Source organism: Rutidosis leptorrhynchoides, chromosome 3 (genome assembly GCF_046630445.1).
Source record: "Rutidosis leptorrhynchoides isolate AG116_Rl617_1_P2 chromosome 3, CSIRO_AGI_Rlap_v1, whole genome shotgun sequence".
NCBI lineage: Eukaryota > Viridiplantae > Streptophyta > Magnoliopsida > Asterales > Asteraceae > Rutidosis > Rutidosis leptorrhynchoides.
The window spans coordinates 185,406,592-185,434,469 of record NC_092335.1 but is presented as its reverse complement, the minus strand read 5'-3'; the positions used below and the strand labels follow the sequence as shown (position 1 = coordinate 185,434,469).

At 31.8% G+C, this 27,878-nt stretch overlaps 2 protein-coding genes across 4 annotated transcripts; one reads left to right on the top strand and one right to left on the bottom strand.

Annotated features, from left to right (window-relative positions):
* Positions 1-17,434: 17,434 nt before the first annotated feature.
* LOC139897088 (GDSL esterase/lipase At1g28590-like) lies at positions 17,435-19,741 on the top strand. Of its 2 annotated transcripts, none has more exons than XM_071879739.1 (5): positions 17,435-17,711; positions 18,009-18,233; positions 18,444-18,592; positions 19,014-19,287; positions 19,393-19,741. In XM_071879739.1, the coding sequence occupies exons 1-5, from the start codon at positions 17,435-17,437 to the stop codon at positions 19,656-19,658; spliced, it is 1,191 nt and encodes a 396-aa protein (XP_071735840.1). In that variant the 3' UTR covers positions 19,659-19,741. The 2 variants fall into 2 exon arrangements, with proteins under 2 accessions (XP_071735840.1, XP_071735841.1); XM_071879740.1 differs by having other exon boundaries at positions 17,464-17,711; positions 18,072-18,233.
* Positions 19,742-20,597: 856 nt separating this feature from the next.
* Positions 20,598-23,902, bottom strand: LOC139897087 (GDSL esterase/lipase At1g28610-like). 2 transcript variants are annotated; one of them, XM_071879738.1, is made up of 6 exons: positions 23,711-23,902; positions 23,504-23,602; positions 22,389-22,616; positions 22,178-22,323; positions 21,704-21,977; positions 20,598-20,986 (listed from the first exon to the last, which is right to left on the bottom strand). In XM_071879738.1, the coding sequence occupies exons 1-6, from the start codon at positions 23,769-23,771 to the stop codon at positions 20,739-20,741; spliced, it is 1,056 nt and encodes a 351-aa protein (XP_071735839.1). In that variant the 5' UTR covers positions 23,772-23,902; the 3' UTR covers positions 20,598-20,738. The 2 variants fall into 2 exon arrangements, with proteins under 2 accessions (XP_071735839.1, XP_071735838.1); XM_071879737.1 differs by having other exon boundaries at positions 23,504-23,902.
* Between the last annotated feature and the right edge of the window lie 3,976 nt (positions 23,903-27,878).

Genomic DNA, 27,878 nt, shown 5'->3' with positions numbered 1-27,878 from the left:
CCTAACGAAGTACTTTAGATATCAGATAACTGGTAAATACCCGTATGGTATGGGTATAAGTTTTATACTCTTTTAAATGAAATAGTTTAGACACTTCTCACAAGTTTTCCCAAATTAAGATGATGAAAACAGTCCCGGAGACACCACAACATAACAGGGTCGCCGAACGTATGAATCGTACGTTGAATGAAAAGGCAAAGAGTATCAGATTACATACAAATGTGCATAAGATGTTTTAAGTTGATGCGATCAATGCGGCGACTTATTTGATCAACAGGGCACCCTCAGCATCTTTGGATTTATGAATCCCCGATGAGGAATAGCAAGGTAAGAAGGTGAGTTATGCACACCTTATGATCTTTGGGTGTAATGCTTATGTGAGAACCAAAGATGCAGACAAAGACAAGCTCGACTGCTCTAGGCGGAATTAAAAAAGTGTACTTTTATATGTTATAGGATGGATGTGATAGGTTACCGATGTTGGGATAACGAGGCTAGGTGTGACGACCCGAAAATTTTTGACCAAATTTAAACTTAATCTTTATATGACTTCGACACGATAAGCAAGGTGTGTAATGATGAATCTCGAAAATTTTGAAACTATATTCATGTAGTTAATTACCCTTCGACCATCTCTGACGATTCACGAACAATTAATTGTAAATAGATATGTGTGTATGTATATATAAATAATTTGAAATATAATTTGAAGTATTATATGTTGTTGTTATTAAAAATTGATAAAAATAAAAAGAGTATATTATAATAATTATTATTTAAAATATATCTCTATATATAAATAAAGTATATTAAAAATAAATATTAAATGATTGTAATACTCGTTTGATGTCCCGATTGATATTAAACAAGTTAAATTTAAACTTATGTAATTTTAAAATAAACGGTGATACGAAAATGAGTTCTATAAATTTTAGGCTTATTAAAGATATATTTATGAACCATTTGTTGAATTTTAAAACTTTTCATATTTTACTTGGGATTGGGAGTGAATAATTAATGTAATATTTATTTGATAGTTAATGACCAAACTTTATACCATAATGACTAAAATAAATAAATATAATTAAAATAAAAATTTGATATTTTTTCGAATAACTTTTATCCGCCACTAATTATCAATGGAGCACGATAGACCACCTTAATTGAAACTGTCGGCAGTAACTAAGGACTATCACACGTTTAAATTAGTTTTGAATTCTTAAATATTAAACTTATGGCCATTTGTTATCAATCATAGACATACATGCACCTAAATATAAATATAATATATATATATATATATATATATATATATATATATATATATATATATATATATATATATTATTAATCTGTATCCATCATGCATATTATAAATATACATATATGTATGCATCAACCGAACCTAACCACAATCCTTTTTGTTTTCAATGAACCTCACTTGATTACCACACTTATTTCTATTAGTAATTGAGAAAAACCAACTAGCTATTATAACCACTAACATCTTATATATAAAATATATATATACACATACATATGATACAATATTCACAACTTATAATCTCTTCCTTAATATTCATAACCCAACACCCTTTTTTCTTGTTTCTCTACTTGATCAAACCGGTACACAACCACCACTTCTTACCATCCGCCACCAACAATTCCATATCTCAATCATCTTCACTCTCTCTCAATAAACCCATATGTATAACTTGCTACTGCATACTTTATTTTTTGTTTCACTCTCACCAAACAAATAACCATCGAAGCTGTTAGGGCTGTGTTGCCACCAGAAATCATCACTTCAACCGGGAAACACCACCTCCGTCCACCTGCAACAAACCACCTATAACCGTTACTATGTTGTTTATATCTTTCGGTTTGTTTCAACTGCAATGATCACCACTCCACCACCATTTAACCACTCTTTCTAACAATCACCACCCTTACCATAGCCTTAAACAACCACCAATCACGAACCCGAATCACCACCGACAGTCACCATTAAATTCCTGTTTCTGATTACTCGAACAAGCCATGGAACCATCACCATCATCGTCATCATCCTTCATTATTTTATTTTCCTTTTGTTTCCTGTTTCTGGGCGACAGACAAGTCACTCAACAATACACCATGTATATTATTATTTTTTTGGTTGTTGTTTGAACCTTGCTGCAACTTGAGTTTCTGTTTCTATCTAGGATTAACATCACAAGAAAACCCAAGGTGGTTTCTCTTTCCCTTCCTGAATCGAGCGGCCACAAAACAAAGACATTAACACAAATTATGGACTTGCTTTTTCTTTTACTTTTGTCGTGGACCCACAGTAATTAACGCACCTTCTCTTTGTCGCTATATATTTTGTTGTTGATCGACATCCGCCACCTGCTAACTTGCGTTTGCTATTGGATTAGTTCATGAGGTATATAGAAGTTTGATTATGGATCTAATTTACATTAAAGTGGGTTTGTATTTTGGGCTTATTAAATGGTTAAATGGGCTTCGAAATATTCAGTTATTGGACCTCGAAATTGTTTGAGATGTTGGGCCTAAATCGTAGTCGAGGCCATATCTTATCCTAGCCCATGAACACTAGTAAACTTATAGATAGATTTGAAATAAAGGTGAACGATTTAAGATCACGATGAAGTTGATAAAACATGTGATGATCGTGAGGGTATGACACCGACGATAATGATAATGGGTAATGAGTATGATTCGATGAGGTGTTGAGGTTGGTGACGGAATGATGAAGATGACGATGTGATTCATCATGATGATGAATTTATGATGAAAAATTGTTTTATACTCGTTAAAAGAAATTGGACCGATTGATATAATGATTGTATTTCGGTGATAATATTTTATGGTGATGATGATAATCACGATGGCTTAATGATGTATGATGTATTAAGATGATGAACGAATGATATAGATGATGATGATGATTGGGTTCTAAGTTTAGAAGAAAAACAAACAGAAAATTTATGGGTTAAATAAATTAAGTTATGATTTAATTCATGAAAAATGAATTGGAACAGTTAGTTAAGGAATGTTTGGGGTTAGCGGGAGGTCGCGGGTTCGAGCCCGAGCTGGGGCAATTTTTTTTAGAAAGCTCATTTAACCATTTGAAAGGTAGCCTTATTATTATTACCTTATTATTATGTGGTTATTAATATAATCATTAAGTGTTATTATTATTAGTATTATAACTATTATTATTATTATTATTATTACTAGTATTATTATTATTATTATTATTATTATTATTATTATTATTATTATTATTATTATTATTATTATTATTATTATTATTATTATTATTATTATTATTATTATTATTATATTATTATTATTATTATTATTATTATTATTATTATTATCATCATCATTATTACTAAAAGTATCATTATTATTAAACTTATCATTTTTATTAAAATTATTATTATTATTAAAAATATCATTATTATTATTAGTATTAACATTTCTTTTATTATTCTTTTTATTATTATTATCATTATTACTATTTTATTAATATTATTATTATAATTACTACAAATTAATTTAGTATTATTATAATTATTATTTTTACAAATAAAAGATATTTATATAGAAATATATTTATTACATATATCATAAGTATATCTAATTTACTATTTTAATATAAAATAACATATATAGATATAAACAACATTGAAAATAATAAATACAATACTATTTTAAATAAGTAATATATTAAATAATTAATATATATATATATATATATATATATATATAACCTAGTCTGAATACCATTATATGTTCATTATATGTGTTAATATATATATATATATATGAATATAGGTTCGTGAATCCGAGGCCAACCTTGCATTGTTCAGTTCCGTCGTATGCATATTTTTACTACAAAATATCGTATTGTGAGTTTTATTACTCCCTTTTTAAATGCTTTTGCAACATTATATTTTTGGGACTGAGAATACATGCGCTTTTATAAATGTTTGACGAAATAGACACAAGTAATCGAAACTACATTATATGGTTGAATGATCGAAGCTGAATATGCCCCTTTTTGCTTGGTAGCCTAAGAATTAGTAAACCGATCTACTAATTGACGCGAATCCTAAAGATAGATCTATTGGGCCTAACGAACCCCATCCATGGTTGCAGATACTTTAGTACTTCGATGTTGTTTTATATCATGTCCAATGGATGTCCCGGAATGATAGGGGATATTCTTATATGCATCTTGTTAATGTCGGTTACCAGGTGTTCACCATATGAATGATATTTTTTGTCTCTATGCATGGGACGTAATTTTATGATAAATGGAAATAAAAATCTTGTGGTCTATTAAAATGATGAAAATGATCGATTATGATAAACTAATAAACTCACCAACCTTTTGGTTGACACTTTAAAGCATGTTTATTCTCAGGTATGAAAGAAATCTTCCACTGTGCATTTGCTCATTTTAAAGATATTACTTGGAGTCATTCATGGCATATTTCAAAAGACGTTGCATTTGAGTCGTTGAGTTCACCAAGATTATTATTAAGTCAATTATAGTTGGATATATTATGAAATGGTATGCATGCCGTCAACTTTCGATGTAATGAAAGTTTGTCTTTTAAAAACGAATGCAATGTTTGTAAAATTGTATCATATAGAGGTCAAGTACCTCGCGATATAACCAAATGTAATGTATTCGTCCCGATGGATTAGGATGGGTCCCTTCAGTTGGTATCAGAGCGGTGGTCTTAGCGAACCAGGTCTTGCATTAGTGTGTCTAACTAGTAGTTGTTTAGATGCATTAGTGGGTCTGGACTTCGACCGTGTCTGCATGTCAAAAGTTTTGCTTATCATTTTTGTCGAAAAATTACCTGTTTATCATTTTTAGTCTAGACACATCATACTGCAATGATTCCATGAATAGTGTATAGATAAAATTCATATCTTAGCGTATCTGCTAATTTATATCTTAGCATATCTGTTATTGTTACGTTTGCCTGACAGATTCCGTAGATTCCTCCGTAACTTATGGAATTTTAGTATTATATATGCATATGTAAATTATGTATTGCAGGGTACTAATATACATCCTATAATCTATTTCTTATCAAAAATCCTTCATCTGATCGCACGAGATGAATCCCTCAACAGTTCGAATTCCTCGGATTCCGACAGCTATTTCGAGATGGAGTTTCACCTAAGCTCCGGAAGCAGCGTCACCAAAATGAATCAGCCAATCAGCCATCCCAAATTCATCTGATGGGTTTGTAGTCTACTTAATCATTGGAGATAAGAAAAAGGTGATCCTTTCCGTCAACCGAATTCACCTCTTGGTGAAGTACCTGAAGCACTTACCGGCGAACCTATCCCCAACACCATTTTCACCCTCATTTCCTGAATATCTCGCCACGATTATATACTATCTCAAATTCTAAACCTTATTCATCCGCTCATTCCGACCGACAATCATCCTGGAATAATAGAAGAAGTCAACGAACTTCGCGCTCGAGTAATCAATTTGGAGAATATGGTGCAAAATTTACCAGCTTCAACAACATCACCGGCACCAACACTACCATCAATAATAGCACCAGTACCATCAACAATCCATGCTTCAACATCTCATTCTGTACCTCGAGTATAATCATCACTCTACGTATCGTTCTACATCAATTATCTTCGTTCTTCTTGACGATTATGTAATCTCTAATATTTTAGAGATTATGTATTCTGGTTTTGACGGTAAATCAAATGAGATTAATATCATATTAACTCATTAAATCCATGATTACATCTGAAGAAAATATATATGTAACTATATTTTCATAAAGATTGTAATTAAAAATTATTTTGTACAAACTGTTAATGGTGAAAATATTTTAACGGGTAGGTAATACCCGAGGAATATTCAGATTTCACATTAATAAGTACACTGTACATTCTTTCAAATCTAATACAACAGTCATTTAATATCCTATTTACAACCACCGATATACATATCCATTCACCGCAGAATAACCATTTTCATTCAGTTTCATATTTGGATTTTGACTTATCATAATCCAATAAGTGACATAATGAAGAAAACATTGGACAAAAATAAAAATTTGTTAGAAACAAACGAATTAACTACGAATTTTTTTTTGTTAAGAATCCACGCTAACTGTTTCCAGCTAACTGTTCCTAGCTAACTGATTACATTTTATTTATCGCAGTTTATTTATCGCAATTTATATTCTAGCAATTTTATTTATCGTCATTTAAATTCTGTTATTTATTTTACGCACTTTAAATATCGGGACACATGTACAAGGTTTTGACATATCATATCGACGCATCTATATATATTATTTGGAATAACCATAGACACTCTATATGCAGTAATGATCGAGTTAGCTATACAGGGTTGAGGTTGATTCTATAATAATATATATATATACTTTGAGTTGTGATGGATTCTGAAACATGTACACGGTCACGATACGTATTAATTAATTCGAATATTATATATTATGCTATATATGAATTATTGGACTGTCAACTGTAGACTATCAACTGTGGACTACCAACATTGGACAATTAAAATGAATTAAAATATTGATTATAACATATGAAACTAAACAATTCTTCAAGTTTCCAACTTGATTTCATCTTAAATCTCATTTGTATTTTGACGATTACAATCTGCGTTTAAACCTTTCATGATTCTTGAAAACACCTTAATCGAGAGGATGAACCAACTGTACTTCATCTACGGAAGAAAAGATTGATGCATATAGTTATGCACCTGAAAATACTCGGAACATGAGTAAACGTTTAACACGTATCTATGCTAAATCCTTTAGTGTTATTATTACAAAAAATAACTTGGTGATTCCTTTCAAAGTAGCAAATTTTGTCACAGCTCCAGCAAGTCAACTTCGAATTTTCGTTTGAAACAACCTTATTAACACCTTGATATATATGTGTTCTCTTTTATTGTTACCGAGGAACCTTTTATATTCCATCATATTACCATCAGCGTTTAATCATCAAAAAAAATAAAAAAAATACAATTCTCTTGAAACCACCTCGGATTGATAACTGATGATTCAGATATGGTAGCATTAAATGCAGAGGAAACAGCAAAATCGTAGATGGTTTAAACGGCCAAAAGTTTGATAATAAAGAATGGAATGTTGGGAACGCTCGATAGAAAATTTGGTACTGAAAAACAGATTGAGCTAACCATGAAGGAGACCAAGGACAAATACAAGGACCAAACCCTATACTCAAAGAATTTAGGTAATTCTGAATCCGATGAAATCTTTAGAGAATATCCTGCTCCGAAGTCATGTTAAAATCTCGCAGAAAATTTTTCCTTATCAACTTTCGAACTTAGAAATTCCAAAATATCTTCGATATTTCTGAAGATATTTTCATAACTATTCTTATCTGAAGTCATTTATCTATTCATGATATCAGTATTACATTAGAAAGGAGACTGATTTAGTTTCTAATTTCTGATAAATTTGAACTTAAACTATGAATGAATTCTGAAGTAGTGTTGGGAACTGAAGCATGATTTAGTATAATATAATGACACTTGATCAATGTGATTATATTACAGTAATTTATGCAGAGTTTCTAAATGGAACGTGATGGTTCACAGATCATAACGTCATCATGTGCCATGTTACACGACTCTTACATTCTACTTAATCTCTAAACATATCAAGAACATATCTACCTGACATTTCTATCTTTTCTCTTGAATTCTGGTAACTTAACCACTCAAGATCTTGCTATTACAATCTCTCTTTTAGAACATTAGTCATGTTCATTCGAAACTTCATATCTACGAATTCTTGACCAGTATTCGCTTGACTTAAAGTCGAGAAGAGAAAACAAAAGGGCGGAACTCCAAAATATAAAGAAAATGACGAGGGTGGATTTATAGTGAAATATCTGACAGAACAATCAAAACAGATCATCACATTTAATCAAAGAAGATTCTAATTTCCTTAATTACCGGAGAACCAAATATTATTACGAAGATTTCCTCTAAACCCCTTAAATTCCGAAAATCAATCGCGACTACGTCACCGGTTAAGACAAACTTGCATTTACTCATTTCACTCTTTTGTGATAGCTTCACTCGTACTCTTCAAAAAAATCAAATTGTTCTATCTATATTACTCAATGATGATAAAACTCTAAGTTTCAGCTCGTATGTGTCATGAAAACATACTTACTATCATCCATGATCATCTCACTCAAATTTCGGGACGAAATTTCTTTAACGGGTAGGTACTGTGGCGACCCGGAAATTTCCGACCAAATTTAAACTTAATCTTTATATGAGTTCGACACGATAAGCAAGGTGTGTAATGATGAATCTCGAAATTTTTGAAACTATATTCATGTAGTTAATTACCCTTCGACCATCTCCGACGATTCACAAATAATTAATGGTAAATAGATATGTGTGTATGTATATATAAATAATTTGAAATATAATTTGAAGTATTATATGTTGTTTTTATTAAAAATTGATAAAAATAAAAAGAGTATATTATAATAATTATTATTTAAAATATATCTCTATATATAAATAAAGTATATTAAAAATAAATATTACATGATTGTAATACTCGTTTGATGTCCCGATTGATATTAAACAAGTTAAATTCAAACTTATGTAATTTTAAAATAAACGGTGATACGAAAATGAGTTCTATAAATTTTAGGCTTATTAAAGATATATTTAGGAACCATTTGTTGAATTTTAAAACTTTTCATATTTTACTTGAGATTGGGAGTGAATAATTAATGTAATATTTATTTGATAGTTAATGACCAAACGTTATACCATAATGACTAAAATAAATAAATATAATTAAAATAAAATTTTGATATTTTTTCGAATAACTTTTATCCGCCACTAATTATCAACGGAGCACGATAGACCACCTTAATTAAAACTGTCGGCAGTAACTAAGGACTATCAGACGTTTAAATTAGTTTTGAATTCTTTAATATTAAAATTATAGCCATTTGTTATCAATCATAGACATACATGCACCTAAATATAAATATATATATATATATATATATATATATATATATATATATATATATATATATATATATATATATATATATATATATATATATATATTCTTAATCTGTATCCATCATGCATATTATAAATATACATATATGTATGCATCAACCGAACCTAACCACAATCCTTTTTGTTTTCAATGAACCCCACTTGATTACCACACTTATTTCTATTAGTAATTGAGAAAAACCAACTAGTTATTATAACCACTAACATCTTATATATAAAATATATATATACACATACATATGATACAATATTCACAACTTATAATCTCTTCCTTAATATTCATAACCCAACACCCTTTTTTCTTGTTTCTCTACTTGATCAAACCGGTACACAACCACCACTTCTCACCATCCGCCACCAACAATTCCATATCTCAATCATCTTCACTCTCTCTCAATAAACCCATATGTATAACTTGCTACTACATACTTTATTTTCTGTTTCACTCTCACCAAACAAATAACCATTGAAGCTGTTAGGGCTGTGTTGCCACCGGAAATCGTCACTTCAACCGGGAAACACCACCTCCGTCCACCTGCAACAAACCACCTATAACCGTTACTATGTTTTTTATATCTTTCGGTTTGTTTCAACTGCAATGATTACCACTCCACTACCATTTAACCACTCTTTCTAACAATCACCATCCTCACCATAGCCTTAAACAACCACCAATCACGAACCCGAATCACCACCGACAGTCACCATTAAATTCCTATTTCTGATTACTCGAACAAGCCATGGAACCATCACCATCATCGTCATCATCCTTCTTTATTTTATTTTCCTTTTGTTTCCTGTTTCTGGGCGACAGACAAGTCACTCAACAATACACCATGTATATTATTATTTTTTTTTGTTGTTGTTTGAACCTTGCTGCAACTTGAGTTTCTGTTTCTATCTAGGATTAACATCACAAGAAAACCCAAGGTGGTTCCTCTTTCCCTTCCTGAATCGAGCGGCCACAAAACAAAGACATTAACACAAATTTTGGACTTGCTTTTTCTTTTACTTTTGTCGTGGACCCACAGTAACTAACGCACCTTCTCTTTGTCGCTATATATTTTGTTGTTGATCGACAGCCGCCACCTGCTAACTTTCGTTTCCTATTGGATTAGTTCATGAGGTATATACAAGTTTTATTACGGATCTAATTTACATTTAAGTGGGTTTGTATTTTGGGCTTATTAAATGGTTAAATGGGCTTCGAAATATTCAGTTATTAGACCGCGAACTTGTTTGAGATGTTGGGCCTAAATCGTAGTCGAGGCCATATCTTATCCTAGCCCATGAACACTAGTAAACTTATAGATAGATTTGAAATAAAGGTGAACGATTTAAGATCACGATGAAGTTGATAAAACATGTGATGATCGTGAGGGTATGACACCGATGATAATGATAATGGGTAATGAGTATGATTCGATGAGGTGTTGAGGTTGGTGACGGAATGATGAAGATGACGATGTTATTCATCATGATGATGAATTTATGATGAAAAATTGTTTTATACTCGTTAAAAGAAATTGGACCGATTGATATAATGATTGTATTTCGGTGATAATATTTTATGGTGATGATGATAATCACGATGGCTTAATGATGTATGATGTATTAAGATGATGAACGAATGATATAGATGATGATGATGATTGGGTTCTAAGTTTAGAAGAAAAACAAATAGAAAATTTATGGGTTAAATAAATTAAGTTATGATTTAATTCATGAAAAATGAATTTGAACAGTTAGTTAAGGAATGTTTGGGGTTAGCGGGAGGTCACGGGTTCGAGCCCGAGCTGGGGCAATTTTTTTTAGAAAGCTCATTTAACCATTTGAAAGGTAGCCTTATTATTATTACCTTATTATTATGTGGTTATTAATATAATCATTAAGTGTTATTATTATTAGTATTATAACTATTATTATTATTATTATTATTATTATTATTATTATTATTATTATTATTATTATTATTATTATTATTATTATTATTATTAGTATTATTATTATTATTATTATTATTATTATTATTATTATTATTATTATTATTACTATTATTATTATTATTATTATTATTATTATTATTATTATTATTATCATTATCATTATTACTAAAAGTATCATTATTATTAAACTTATCATTTTTATTAAAATTATTATTATTATTATTAAAAATATCATTATTATTATTAGTATTAACATTTCTTTTATTATTCTTTTTATTATTATTATCATTATTACTATTTTATTAATATTATTATTATTATAATTACTACAAATTAATTTAGTATTATTATAATTATTATTTTTACAAATAAAAGATATTTATATAGAAATATATTTATTACATATATCATAAGTATATCTAATTTACTATTTTAATATAAAATAACATATATAGATATAAACAACATTGAAAATAATAAATACAATACTATTTTAAATAAGTAATATATTAAATAATTAATATATATATATATATATATATATATATATATATATATATATATATATATATATATATATATATATATATATATATATATATATATATAACCTAGTCTGAATACCATTATATGTTCATTATATGTGTTAATATATATATATATATATATATATATATATATATATATATATATATATATATATATATATATATAGGTTCGTGAATCCGAGGCCAGCCTTGCATTGTTCAGTTCCATCGTATGCATATTTTTACTACAAAATATCGTATTGTGAGTTTCATTACTCCCTTTTTAAATGCTTTTGCAATATTATATTTTTGGGACTGAGAATACATGCGCTTTTATAAATATTTGACGAAATAGACACAAGTAATCGAAACTACATTATATGGTTGAATGATCGAAGCCGAATATGCCCCTTTTTGCTTGGTAGCCTAAGAATTAGTAAACCGATCTACTAATTGACGCGAATCCTAAAGATAGATCTATTGGGCCTAACGAACCCCATCCATGGTTGCGGATGCTTTAGTACTTCGATGTTGTTTTATATCATGTCCGATGGATGTCCCGGAATGATAGGGGATATTCTTATATGCATCTTATTAATGTCGGTTACCAGGTGTTCACCATATGAATGATATTTTTTGTCTCTATGCATGAGACGTAATTTTATGATAAATGGAAATGAAAATATTGTGGTCTATTAAAATGATGAAAATGATCGATTATGATAAACTAATGAACTCACCAACCTTTTAGTTGACACTTTAAAGCATGTTTATTCTCATGTATGAAAGAAATCTTTCGCTGTGCATTTGCTCATTTTAAGGATATTACTTGGAGTCATTCATGGCATATTTCAAAAGACGTTGCATTTGAGTCGTTGAGTTCACTAAGATTATTATTAAGTCAATTATAGTTGGATATATTATGAAATGGTATGCATGCCGTCAACTTTCGATGTAATGAAAGTTTGTCTTTTAAAAACGAATGCAATGTTTGTAAAATTGTATCATATAGAGGTTAAGTACCTCGCGATGTAACCAAATGTAATGTATTCGTCCTGATGGATTAGGATGGATCCCTTCACTAGGTAGGTGATTAACAGTCGCGATGTCACTTTTGATGAAGACTCGATTTATGGAAAGATAATGACAGTGAGTCCTAAACTGAATTATGTTACTTTTGATGATGTTTCTATTGATGATCTTACAAGTTCTAGTGGGAGTTCGGATAACAATAAAATTCCGGATAACGATGAGGTGTCGAAAAATGTTAGTGATGGGGATGGTCAAAAGAATGGTGTTAATTCCGAGTATAGCGAGAGTTCTAGTGATGTGGAAGTTGTTAATGATACCGGTTCAACACTTCAACCATTCTGGTTGCTCCCACACCAAGACGCTCGATTAGAACACCTAAGCCTAAATACTTGCTCTATATCAAAAACGGTGAACCCGAAAGTTACTTTGAGGCAAGGAAATTAAGAGAATCCATACAGTTAGATCTTGACATGAAAGAAGAGACGAGATCACTTGAGAAGACCTTGTCACTTGTGAAACTACCTCATGATAAATTGGTGTTGCAAAACAAATGGGTATATCATATTAAGAATGAGTTGAATGACAATAAGAGATATAAAGTGAGGTTGGTGGTTAAAGGTTATTAACAAAAGAATGGGGTTAACTATAACCAGATATTTTCACCGGTCGTAAAAATGACAACTATTCGATTGGTGCTTTGTATAGTTGCCACCGAGGACTTACATATAGAACAATTAGATGTGAATATCGTATTCTTACATGGAGATCTTGATGAGGAGATATACATGAAGCAACCCTATGGCTTTGAGGTAAAGGGTAACTAGAAGTGGATTTGTAAGCTACAACAAAGTCTTTATGGATTGAAGAAAACACATCGGCAGTGATACTTGAAGTTTGACGATTTTATGAAGAAGGGTAAATTCATGAGATGTCAAACGAATCATTGTTGCTACTTGAAGAAATTCAAGTCCTCTTATATAATATTATTGTTATACGCAGTTGACATGTTACTTGCAGCTTCAGACATGTCCGAGATCAACAAATTGAAGAGATTGTTATCTTTTGAGTTCGATATGAAAGATCTTGGCGGTGTTGGGCAAATGCTTGGTATGAGTATTGTGCGTGATTGTGTGAAAGGTACTATATACTTGTCTCAATCAAAATATATTAAGAAAGTCGTAGATAAGTTCAATATGGATAAAGCAAATGCTCGTTCCATGCCTTTGGGTAGCACGACAATATTATCGAAGAGTTAATCACCTAAATCGAAATAAGATAAAGCGGAGGTGGATAAGGTAGTGTATACTTCGGCCGTGGGCAGTGTTTTGTATGTCATGTTTTGTACGACACCAGATATTGCTCATGCAGTGGGAGTAATAAGCCGTTATATGTCGAATTCGAAGAAAGAGCATTGGGAAGCGGTTAAATGGCTACTTTGTTACTTGAAAAGAACTTCTAGTATGGAATTGTGCTTCTCTAAAAATAATGTCATACTTAGAGGTTATGTGGATGCTAATTTGGGTGTATGTGATGATTCGGGTAAGAGCACTACGGTTTGTGTTTATAGTGGGGAAGACAGCGGTTAGTTGGATTTCTCGACTACAAAAGAGTGCTGCTTTGTCGACCATCAAGGCCGAATATATGGCTGTTGTGGAAGCAACCTAAGAGCTTGTTTGGTTAAAGAACTTCTTGGCTGAGTTGGATAATATTCAAGACTATTGCGTCTTAATTTAGGTATGACATCGGGTCGGGTTTGGGCCGGGTTCAAGTAATCTCACACTCGAACCCTGTTAAGAAACCCTGCCTCAAACCCGGACCCATACCCGTCGGGTCCCCATTAACTTACTAACCATCGGGTTATCGGGTTTCCCCACGGGTAAACGGGAATCCCCATTTACTAAAACTCGGGTTATCGGATTTATCGCCGGTATCGAGTATCTCCGGTGTTACTCATTCTCATTCATCATTCATCTATTTCAATTTTTGTTTCAATAATATTATAAAAATGTGTATTAACTCTAAATGACTATATATAAATATGGAACAATAGTACAATATCACATTGTAGCTTATATTGATATTTTTTAATTTTATTAATGTTTATTAATAGAATTGAAATTCCCTTTGGGTCGGGTATACATGTATATGGGTAGGGTATACGGGTCGGGTATGCGAGTTTATATCTAAACCCATCACCATACCCGAACCCTAAAAAAAATTAAAATCATCCCCATACCCGGCCCACGACCCGAATACCCGAACCCGAGCCGCCCCAAAAGTGTTGGGTTTTGGGTTTACCCATCGGATGCGGGTCTTTTTGCCATCCCTACGTCTTATAGTGTGACAACTAAAGTGGGTTCATCTTGGGAAGAATCGGTGTTTCATAGTCGTAGAGAAAGTCCTTGGTACGAAGAATCCTGCTGATATGTTTGCTAAGGTGATGACGACTGATAAGTTGAGGTTTTGCATCCCGGTCTTCTCTTGACTTGATGGGAGAAGACGCCGACTAGAGAGTTAGAGGGTTATAATTTCGATTCTAACAAGTAGTATTGAAGACCTTGTACTGAAAGTCTGCTCATCCGAAGATTGCGTTGGGAGTATGCGTGTTCCAATTGGTGTTTCGCGGTATAAAGTTGGAATTCGTTTAATTACGTTGTGATTCTAATTCGTTTAGCACTATAAATACAACCCTTGTAACATGTAACTCATTGAGCACAAAATTTATCAATAAAATTATCTAATTAGCCGTGGACTAAAGCAATCTCACCGATTGCATATAACAACGTTAATTCTCGCGTCGATTAACTTTTTTCGCATTGTTCTTTCGTTATTGTTTGTGAGTGAGTAATTTTTCTGAAATCACTTATGTTGTTTGGGTTCTGAAATCTAGAAAATTTGCATGCTAATAGAATCTAGAGAATGTTCTTGTCTTGGTGGGGATTCAATAACAACAACATACATAAGAGACATTTTTCTTTTATTATAATTTCAATTGCTCGGACATTGGTAATATTATTTGGCAAGCATCTAAATGTATATGTGGTTACACTTTATGGAGCTATAGAAATAATAAAGTGTTTTGAAAAAATAATTGGGATCCGGCATCTATCCTCAAAGAAATTCAACTTAAGAGTTTTCAGTGGATCTCACGGTTACAAGAAATCATCGATCCTTTGACACCAATGGCTAATTACTCCGAGGTGCTTCGTTCATCCTTCAAATCATATAGAGGGCATCGACTGATGATTGTTCCCTTGACTGCATCGACCTTCAATCAAACATCCTGCACAATCATGTAAATATTCACAAAATTTCTAAGTGATTCTCAAACTGAAACCGTAACCATTCTGGGCCTGCTATGTCATTCTTGTGGGCTCACTGTATCTCTCTATTTGTAAATACTATACTATTCTAATTAATAAAATATCTTTTAATTTAAATAAAAAACAAATGAAGTACGTACCTTTTTATTAAAAAAATTTCAGTTCAATAGACCATAACTTCAAATGGCTATTATATTTTTCTTATCGGCATCACTCAGAGGGGACTTAACACATTCACGTTCATATGTCACCCACACACACATTAGGAGAAATCTCCCCACACACCATCGCGCAATGCGTATTCGATGTGCTTTGGATTAAACCTACTGGCTTATGGCATGCACCTTGTCACCACAACAGAATCCTGAAGAAAACCTCCTCCCTAGAATAATATCAATATATAAACGTTTTATTCTCGTAGTTTATTAACACTTGTTTTGAAATTTATTTGACTTATTAGCGATACTTGATAGGTGTAAGTTATGTCTAAAGAATTTTAATAATTTGAAAATGAGTTTGTTGAACTGCTAATGTGATGAAAGTAAACTATTAAATTGAGATAAAGTAAAATCCAAGTAAATTAACCAAATTATTTATTTAAATAAAATAATATAAAAGCATCACGTACCTTAACTACATATGTATAAGGCCACATAGAATGGTTAAGGTTTTAACACACATTTTACCCGCCACATCATCACAAACACTTTAACATTTCTCTCACATTCCTTTCACTAAACCCTCACTATCAAACACTCTTTATTCAAACTTTAATCAATTTAAAATTATTATTTAAATACATTATATAATAAATAATAAATACTTATATATTACTTATTACTTATACATATTACATACATTAATAATCGATCTGAAAATTCAATCGAAAAACTCAAATTGACGGCACCGCCACCAAATTGACCGGAGATCTACAACCACCGCCACCAATCGAAAAACCCAAATTGACGCTACCGCCACCACCATCTGCTTCAACAGCTTGTAATCTCCGTTAGAAAAAAAAAAACAAGTGGGCCCCACAATTCAGGTCGTTACTCTCGTTGTAGGTGCCACGAGCCAGTGGCGGTTTGCTGTCGATGGTTGTCGTCGGGTGGCGACTGCATCCGGCCTAACTTTGTAGTTTTTAAGCATATATATCGGCATGAAACTTATTTAGTTCGTATCTCATTACTTTCTATATGTTTCTTGTTCGACTATTTAATTAAAATTCATTTTAAATTATTCGTCGACACATAGAAATAGTTGGTGACACGTAGTACTTATATCATTTTAATTACTTGTCGACATCCATCTTAAAGTCATTATATTCGTAATCAGTTGATATTGTGGGTCATGATAATTGATGTCTAGCGAATCACATCATGCCAAGTTTAAAACTAAATTAGTAAAACTTACTAGAAAAAGTAGCAAGTAGAGGGTTGAGAATACTATAAATAAACAATTATGAACAACTCTTTTAGCATGTCATTTTCTTCAACTACAACATCAAGCTCAATGTCTTTTGCATGTTTTTTGGTAGTTTTGATTGTGTTTTCGAATGACAGACTAGTCCATGCTAGTGGATGCTATACATCAATCATTAGCTTCGGCGACTCGCTTGCTGATACGGGCAACTTAAAAGGACTGGCTACAATAGCCGACGAATTATACCCATGTCTTCTCCCCCCTTACGGAGAATCCTTCGCTAACCAACCCACGGGCCGTTGCTCCAATGGCCGCCTCATCATCGACTTTTTAGGTAACTTTTTTTTTTTTCCAACGAGCAACCGTTATCTACAAACGAGCTTAACCGGGGCTTAAAGAAACTATTTAAATAGCTAGGATGATATATATACTAAAACGCCTAGCTGTATGCGAGTAACCCCTCTATAATCAAGTGTCATCATCACATCATGTATTCAAAGCCTTGAGCATATAACTATGTATGACTCAAAACACTTCTATACATACGGCACAATGTTGTTTAGAAATGATTTTTTTTCTTTGTAAATGACATTAAGTTTTTTTTTTTTTTTTTTTTTTTTTTTTTTTACAGCCGAGAGTCTTGGGTTGCCGTTAATCCCATCATTTGTACACAAGGGGCCGGACAATATTGCAGCATTTGAACAAGGAGTGAATTATGCGGTGGCGGGTGCTACTGCATTGAGTGCATCTTTTCTTGAAGCAAAATGGACCGAAAAGTCTGTGAATAATGCATCTTTACAAACTCAGTTGTCATGGTTTCAAAAATCATTGCCTTCTATTTGCGGAAACACTTCAGGTAACTAACTGTACATGTCTTATACTCTTATTAATTGCTTCTGCAAGTATATTATATTGTTCAATCTTATTTCTTTTATTAATAACATGCGTGACCCGTTTGCAAGCTGACTAATTTTTTGTGACTGCAAAGGGGTATTTTTTTTTTCTCTTAGGATCATTCAATCTTTGTTACATATTAGTCGGGTTTTGAATCTTTAAATATTGACAGCCTGCAGAGACTATATTGGGCGTTCGTTGTTCTTAATAGGAGAGATTGGTGGTAATGATTACAATTATCCGTTATTAGTGGGAAAACCAATTGAAGAGGCTGAATCATATGTTCCTCTAGTTATCGATACTATCTTCTCAACAATCAACGTAAGACGTCGATCAACTCAATAATCATTAATCATTAATCATAATCATTAATCATACAAATTAAAGCATATATTCAGGGCCGTCTCAATAATTTAAAGGCCCTAGACGAAAATAAAAATGGTCTACATATACGTTAAAACTTTTTACTATGCATAAAAAAATAATATTCCAATTTATCTATTTATTTACTTACGTTGTATTTAACTATTAAAAATAAGGTATTTTAACTTTAATTGATATTTTTTTTTAATTTAATTAAATATATTTAAAAAAATATTTACACATTCAAAATTTTGGACCCTTTTAAATTTTTAGACCTTAGGCGGTTGAGTATCTTGCCTATGCTCGAAGACACCTCTGCACATATTCTAAACCGAAATTTGTGTCTTGAATTTCATAGTGTTAATTAACGTGCATACAGGAGGTAATCGATATGGGGGCGCAAACACTAGTTGTTCCAGGAAACTTTCCAATTGGATGCTCTTCATCGTATTTGACAACACGTGCTTTTTTAAACGAGGAGCGTGATCCTTCAACCGGTTGCCTCATCCAATTAAACGAGTTTGCTGAATATCATAACCAAATGTTGCAATCAAGATTGAATGAAATTCGAGAGCTTCATCCTAATGTTATCATCATGTATGGCGACTATTTCAATGCTGCCATGCAATTCTATCGTTCTCCACCCGAATTTGGTACATTTAGCTCGAATTAGTGTATATATATGATATATGATATAACCACATTCTAGCATACTTGCTAAAAGTTCTTACATTTGTTATGGGACTCAACTCATGTAGGATTTACAAATGGTGTCTTAAAGGCTTGTTGTGGAGGTGGTGGGCCGTACAATTATAATACTGAAGCGAGATGTGGATATGAACCTGCGACGGCTTGTGATGAACCAGATACGTATGCTAATTGGGACGGAGTGCATTTAACGGAAGCAGCATACAAAGTGATTTTCAAGGGTCTATTTGAAGGAACATTCACCAAACCCGAATTTAGATCCGTGTGTCATGCATCAGAATCACAAGTGAATATTGGATCATCAAGTGCTATGTAAGAAATGCAAGTTACCTAAATTTGGATATATATCAGATCAGATAAATGGTTATAAGTTACTATAACTCGTGTTAATAAAGTAGTACTCCGTATATGTTATGTACGTGGGAATCAGTACATTTTGTAATTTAGATGGAATTATTAAGTGCACTCCAGTTGAAAATCAAGATGAGTTTTTTATTTTCAATTTCGTTTCTTTGAGTTTATTTTTTTTTTATTTTATTAATTTTTTTAAAGTAGATCTTAAATTTCAGAAATTTTTTGTAGCATGTACTTAATTAGGAGTAGTTTAGTTAATTGAATCCAAATAAGTGAAAAAAGGTTCAAGTAACTGTTGAGTTAGATGATACCTCAAAGCCAGTTAGTGAAAAAAGGTTGAAACTTTTGGACAAAATGATGTAAAAAAACATATGGGTTAGAAAGAAAATGGGAATTCTTGATTTCGATATACCTAAAGCTTCGAGTTTCCGGAATTCGAAGGAAAGTAATGAGGGTATGAAGAAATGGACCTGAAAGAAACTGGATTTGGGTACTAAAGAAGCTCGAATGGGTAGCGAGGGAATTCAGAAAATACAAGAGGAAAATGAGAAGTGCGAAAATTAGGTTTGCTGATTTTTATATCATAATGACGCGCGAGTCTTTAATATCTCACAATTTCGATTCAAGATTTAACCTCTGCATACTACGCATTCAACTTGATTATCTGATTCGGATTTGCATCATAGGTGCTCCACATTTATTCAAGTTACCCCATTTTTATTGGGCATTACTTGTTTATAACTTCAAGTACTTAGTCTATTTATCAGCACGTGTTTGTAGGTGCTAAATGCCTGTGTGCGCTAAAACAATCTAGAAGGTGCATTTTGGGTATTGCAGCAGCAGCTAAAGGAAAATGGCCACCTGGGTTAAACTTGGATTAGAATCAGAAGCCTAGTCTTACTGGCTGATGTAATCGCATTTAGCTTCCATTCATCAACAAACTTTGGTTTAATTCGGATAAAGAGTACTGCATATTTTTAGCTAGTAAGACTGGCATTTAATTCTAATGGTTGTTAATGCATACATTTAAGTTGACATCTGATTACATAGAACTCGAAAATATTGATGTAGGACATAGGGAATTAAACTGAGGTGTAGTGTATCCCCCTTGAAATAAATTATTAGCAATTAGTTTGTATGCTGCTTCTGTTAAGTGTATACCATCCCAACAAACATACGTATCTGGCTCATCACACACACTTGCAGATGTTAATCCACATTCTGCCGATGAGTTGAAGTTATACGGCCCACCACCTCCACAACAAGCCTTCAGACCACCATTTGTAAATCCTGCATAACATAGATTCGATCACAATCACAAACATGAAGTTTTTAATGTGAACCCATGAAGACTACACACATATGAAGAATATATGTGATAAGTTGAACGAGTCGGGTAACATGTCAAAATGGGTTGGGTCTGACCCCCCACACCTTCTTCACATTTCTTTAAAATTTCAAAAGTGATAGAGTGCACTCTAGAGAACAAATTATTAATAAGCAAGTTTTGATCTTAGAACTTTATGATTATACACATATGAGATGACTTGCAACCCATTAGAACTTTATAATTATACACATATGAGATGACTTGCAACCCATTTACCCCATTTGACCCGTTTCCTATTCAGTTTCATTGTGCAAGTCATTTAAGATTAATAATAATAATAAAAATAATAATAATAATAATAATAATAATAATAATAATAATAATAATAATAATAATAATAATCATATTGGTTGCGACCCCAGAGGTTCAAATCTTAAGCTGGCTAGAAAAGGCTTTGAAAACCGTCACCGATTATTCCAGTTAGACCGCATACACCAGTGTATAAATATTCGCTCTCCCGGATAACCAAATAGGGATAACCTCTACTTTTAAAAGAAAAGAAAAATAATCCTTACATTTCTTTTATAGGTAAATGGGTCGAAATCGCCACGTCTACTGTCAGACTACAAAAATTATGGCAAATGAAACCAACAATAACATATTAACATGCTATGTACCATATTTTTCCGGAGAACGGTAGATTTGCATGGCAGCATTGTAGTAATCGGCATAAATGATGTTGACATTAGGATGAAGCTCTCGAAGATGATTTAATTTCTTTTGCAACAGTTCATTGTGATACTCTGCAAACTCGTTTAGCCGAACAAGACAACCAGTTTTCGGATCATACTCTTCCGTCTCAGAACCACATATTGTCAAATACGCCCCAGAACATCCAACCGGTAAGTTTCCAGGAACAACTAGTGTCTGAGCCCCCATCTCAATCAACTCCTGTATTTAAAAATATTAAAAGGATTTGGTAATTGATATTTTCACCATCATAATTGATAAATCCATCATAATTGTGCATTAGTTATTTGTATTGTACACGTATCTAATGCACAATTGTGGTGGATTTATCAATTTTGATAGTGGAAATATTATCATCCATTTTAGATAACGTTATGTGTAGAGCATATTGTGTTTCTTACATTGATTGTTGAGACGATGGAATCAATAACAAGAGGAACAAATGAGTCCTCATTGATTAATTTTCCATCTAATATCGGATAATTGTAATCGTTTCCTCCTATCTCTCCCATCAGGATCAAAGAATTTCCAATAAATTTTCGACAATCTGCAACAAATTATAATCCGAATCAGTACTTAATAAGATATTGTACAAGTAAATGAAGAGGTTACCTGATGCATTGCCACAAATTGAAGGTAGTGAGTGTTTAAACCATTCCAATTGAACTCGTAACGATGCATTTGTCATAGGATTTACTATCCCTCTTGTTTCAAGAACCGATGAATCTAACGCTGTTGCACCTGCAACTGCAAAATTCACACCTTGTCCAAACGCAATCGCGTTGTCGATCCCCTTTTCATGTACAAATGGCGGTATCAATGGCAACCCTAGACTCTCAGCTACATTTAAAAAAGAAAACGAAACAGGTCATTTGAGATGAATATACACTCCTAACAGCCTAATCAATCAAACAAAGTATATAACATTGAGTGAGTTGTAGCTTAACTGTCCGTTGGGCTACAAAATATTATCCACCCAGACAAAGTTGGAGAACTCAGATCTCCGGGAAATCTCGTTTGGACGTTTTTTGGGAGATCTCGGCATCTCGGAAAAATCACGGAGAGATCTCGGACGTTGACTATCGTTGACTTTTTAGTTTTTTTTATATAAATATATAAAAATAAATAAATGTATATTTAAGTACATTTTTACGAGATTTTACAAGAAAATTCGAGAAATTAGTGAGAAAATCCGAGATTTTATGATAAATCCGAGAAATGAAAGAGAAAATCTGAGAAATCGTGACTTTGACCAAGTTTGCTCAGTTGACCGAGAAATCTCGGGGGATGGACATTGCCTTCCAAAAATGAGATCTCGGGGGATCTCGGGGAGAAATAACGAGATTTACAACACTGCAACCACGTCGTCTTTCGCTTAGTGCGGGGGCAGCAGGGAAGGGGGGTTTCACCGACCATACCCTCAGACTGGTCCTTGTTTCCAGTCGTTGGGGGCGGGTTATGCAACTACGGGAGATGAACGCGTGAGTGGTTTAATCCCCCGGTGATCCGAAACTTATGTAAAAAAAATAAAAAATAATCAACCAGAGTATATCACAAAAATCCTTCACGTGGTTTAATTGACACAACAACGCCAAATCAGCACCAAAACACTATAAGTAACTTATAACTAAACCCTAGATATCATAGTTAAACACTAACCAGCATAATAAACAATGTACAAACACTAAAACATAATTAATGATGTTTAATTTTGGACAGTTAATTACCTAAGAAGTCGATGATGAGACGGCCATTGGAGCAACGGCCAGTGGAGTGATCATAAAAGTTTTCGCCATAAGGAGACAACAGAACAGGAAACTGTTGATCTGAAATTGAAGCCAATTGTTTTAAGTTACCGGTGTCTGCAAGCGAGTCACCAAAGCTAATGATGGATGTAAAACAAGATGAACCAGTAACATAAAAAACAGTATTACTCCATAAATGCAAGATCATAATCACCAGCAAACTTGCAAGTGAGCTGGATCTTGAAGCCATTGGAAGAGAGATGATGTTTTATCTGATTCTTTTCAAACTTTGTAGTCAATAATTTGCTCCTTTTTTATAGTTGAAAATTGTTAATCTAGTAGTATGGGTTAATTGACTGAGTTCCATACTTTTTGGTAGGTGTACATTACATATATAATGGGATTAAAATCAATCAACCAATTTACAATACAATACATGTGGGGATAAATTATTGGATTGGCGCCTATACGTCTACCAATGAATTTATGCCACGGTTTCCTTGTGATATCCTCCGTATTATATGAAGATATTTTCGATTTAATAAAAGTTTACGATAAAAAAGAGTTGTGCAATAGTCTAGTTTTGCTCTTCATTGAAATTCTGAATTTAGAAAATCTTTATATTATATTAATTAAGAAGAAAATGTTATAAAATATCTAGATTGTGTTATAAAATATCTAGATTGGATGTTAATTTTATTATTATTATATTTCTTGCATAGTAATATTTTATACTATAAATAGACATGTATGGTAACCATTTAAGGTGCACCATTTCTCTTGAAATATCAATATCAATATTTCTTCTCTCCTTCTTCTCTCTTTTTCTCTCTTTGTTCTTATAACCATTAAAGGTAGTTATAAGCCTACTGAATTATAACACGTTATCAGCACGAAAAGCTTAGTGTAATTAAAAGATATCTCAAACGATCACGAATCACTAATCAAGATATGAAATTATTAATAATTTTCAGACTCGAATATATCAAATTTTGGACTACTAACATTTATATTTATGTTATTTAAGTTATATATGGTCGGTTATACCACCTGAATTATATTTATGTAATCTAACTTTTACTAACTTCACTAACATTTATATTTATGTTATTTAAGTTATATATGGTCGGTTATACCACCTGAATTATATTTCTGTAATCTAACTTTTACTAACTTCACTAACATTTATATTTATGTTATTTAAGTTATATATGGTCGGTTATACCACCTGAATTATATTTTCTGTAATCTAACTCTTATTAACTTCACTAACATTTATATTTATGTTAATAAGACCTCATGATTGTACGCAACACGTCATTTGACAACACGGTACTTTATGTACGCAACACGTCATTTGACAACACGGTACCATGGGTCGAGATTAATTCCGATCAATACGAATACGACGGGGTCTTTATATGTTATCTAACATTTATGATTACTTATGCAATTAATCATTATTTATTTCATGCATACTAATGTTTATTCTTAAATTTATAATTTTAAAAGTTAAAATAAAAAAATAGTTTGTATTTTTATTAAAAGTAAATCTTAAAAGTTAAAATAAGAAAAAGTAGTTTGTACTTTTATTAAAAGTAAATCTTAAAAGTTAAAATACAAAAAGTAGTTTGTATTTTTATTAAAAGTAAATCTTAAAAGTTAAAATAAGAAAAAGTAGTTTGTATTTTTATTAAAAGTATATCTTAAAAGTTAAAGTAAGAAAAAAAAGGGGATGGTAAAATGGAATAGTTTTTTGTCAAAAATGAAGTATTGAAAATGAAGTGGTCTCCTTCTATAACTAAAAAAAAAATATATACTTTTATCAAATGAATTTTTTTGTGGCCGACAATTTCAAACACGAGTCCGTGTTTAGTTTATCAAGAATATCTCTTGCTTTGGTGAAAGGTCACGATCACGATATCAGGTGTTGTGAAAGAATTAAAAAATTGGTCAAGTGGCCTTTTAAAAACTAGAAAAAAAATTTAAACAAAAAGTTTTTTTTATATATTTATAATTTACGGGTAACGTAAAAAAAAGGAAGTTTTTTTTTAAAAAAAAAAAACAAAGAAAGTGTTTAAATGAGTTTTACAGAAAGGGGGAAAGCAAAGTAAAAAAAAAAAACTTTTTTCCAAACAAAGGTAAATGAAAGTAGGACTTAATACAAGAAAAAAGTAAACATCTCCTAGACGTGATAAAATCTATCAATGATAAGTATTAGACTTGATGAGCTAAATGTGACAAAAATGTTTCAACATGTCTTATGTTAATTTTCTAAAATAAGTTATTATTATTCCGAGTTTAACACATATACATATGTTAATTAAAAACAACCTTTTTGTTCTTATGTAGTGTTGGGTTGCAATTTTGGTTGTATGCCATAATTCCATCCAGTAGAGTGACAATAGAAAACTTTTGATGATAATCAATAAAAAACTTTTTTCCAAACTTGTCAAATGTTTTGTTAAAAACGTGACCGTTGAAAAAAGGAGGTTGAATAATAAAACTTAAAAAACAAATTATTTTTTTAAGAGTGTGTATCAAAATGGCCCGTTTAATAATGGAGAGTAAAAATATAGTCAAATTGTTTCAACGAACAAGGGTTCAATTGGATGTCTCTTAAAAAAAATTCGCGGGTACGGGTGATGGATCCAATGGATCCGCATCCACGACCCGCGTGTGCTATCCCTAATTGTGACAAATACAAATCAACTAAAAGTCTAAAAGATAAATGCTCTTATAGGGACCAAATGTTCACAATAATTGCCTAAGCTAGATATGAAACAAATAGTTCATCAAGAAAAAAATATGCATCTAAAGCTTCTACTGAAAATTAATGTGCAAGGTACAACATATAACTATATGGTCAAATTCATTTGAGCCTTCGGAGTCACAAGTATATGATGTATATATATTACTCAATTAACAAAATAGTAAATCGAAATTAATTCATATGAATAGTAAAACGAAATTAATTAATTTACTATTCACATAAAAAGCGCATATGATTAAAAAGCGCATATGATGAAAAGCGCATATGATGAAAAGCGTAGCGCATATAATAAGCGCATATGATAAAAAGCGAATATGATGAAAAGCGCAGCGCATATGATGAAAAGCGCATATGATTAAAAGCGCATATGGTAAAAAACACAGCGCATATGATTAAAAGCGTATATGGTGAAAAGGATATATGATGAAAAAGCACATATGGTGATTTATGAAGAAAAAAAAAAAAAAACACATATGGTGATTAATGGAAAGCACATATAGTGATTAATGAAAAGTATATTGTGAAAAAGAATCACAAATGTTTCTTGAAAGAATTCAAGGTAAGATATTTGAACCAATTCATCCATCATGTGAACCATTTTGATATTTCATGGTTCTAATAGACGCATCTAGCGGATGGTCTCATATTTGTATGTTATCAAGCCGTAATATGGCATTTGCAAAGTTTCTTGCACAAATTATTAAATTGAGAACACATTATTCTGATTACACCATTAAAAGGATGAGACTTGATAATGCTGGTGAGTTAACATCTCAAGCATTTAATGATCATTATATATCTACAGGGATTGTTGTTGAACATCCAGTTGCTCATGTGCATACACAAAATTGGTTTAGCTGAATCAATAGATAAATGCTTGCAGCTAATAAATAGACAATTGATAATGAGTACAAAACTCTCAATATTTATATGTGGACATGTAAATTTACATGTTGCGACATTAATTCGCATTATACCATGTGGAAGTCATAAATATTTTTACTTACTACTTGATTTTGGCCAAGAGCCAAATATTTTCTACCTTAGAACATTGGTTGTACAGTGTATGTTCCAATTGTATCACCACAACACAATAAAATGTTTTTTCAAAGAAAGATGGTAATATATTTTGGATATAAAACATCTTCAATCATAAGATATATTGAACCCATGATGGGTGATGTTTTTTACAGCACGTTTTGCTGATTGTCATTTTAATAAAACATTGTTCCCTAGATTAGGGGGTGAAGTAAAATAAATAAATAAAATGATGCTTCATATTAAGGTATATTGAACTCGCACAAAAGAATGTGAAACGAAAGTTCAAAAATAATGCATATGCAAGAACTTGCAAATTAATTACTTTATGCATTTACAGATATAAAAAAAGTGACTAAATCATATATACCAGCGATAAATGCTCCAGCTCGAACTGAAATTCCAAAAGCTGGCAATAATGTCACTGTTGAGTCTTTGCCACGCATCAAACGTGGAAGATCAATTGGTTCCAAAGATAAAAATCCTCGAAAAAAAATCAGCTGATAATAAGGTAAAAGAAAGTGTTCAAGAAGAACCACAAATCAA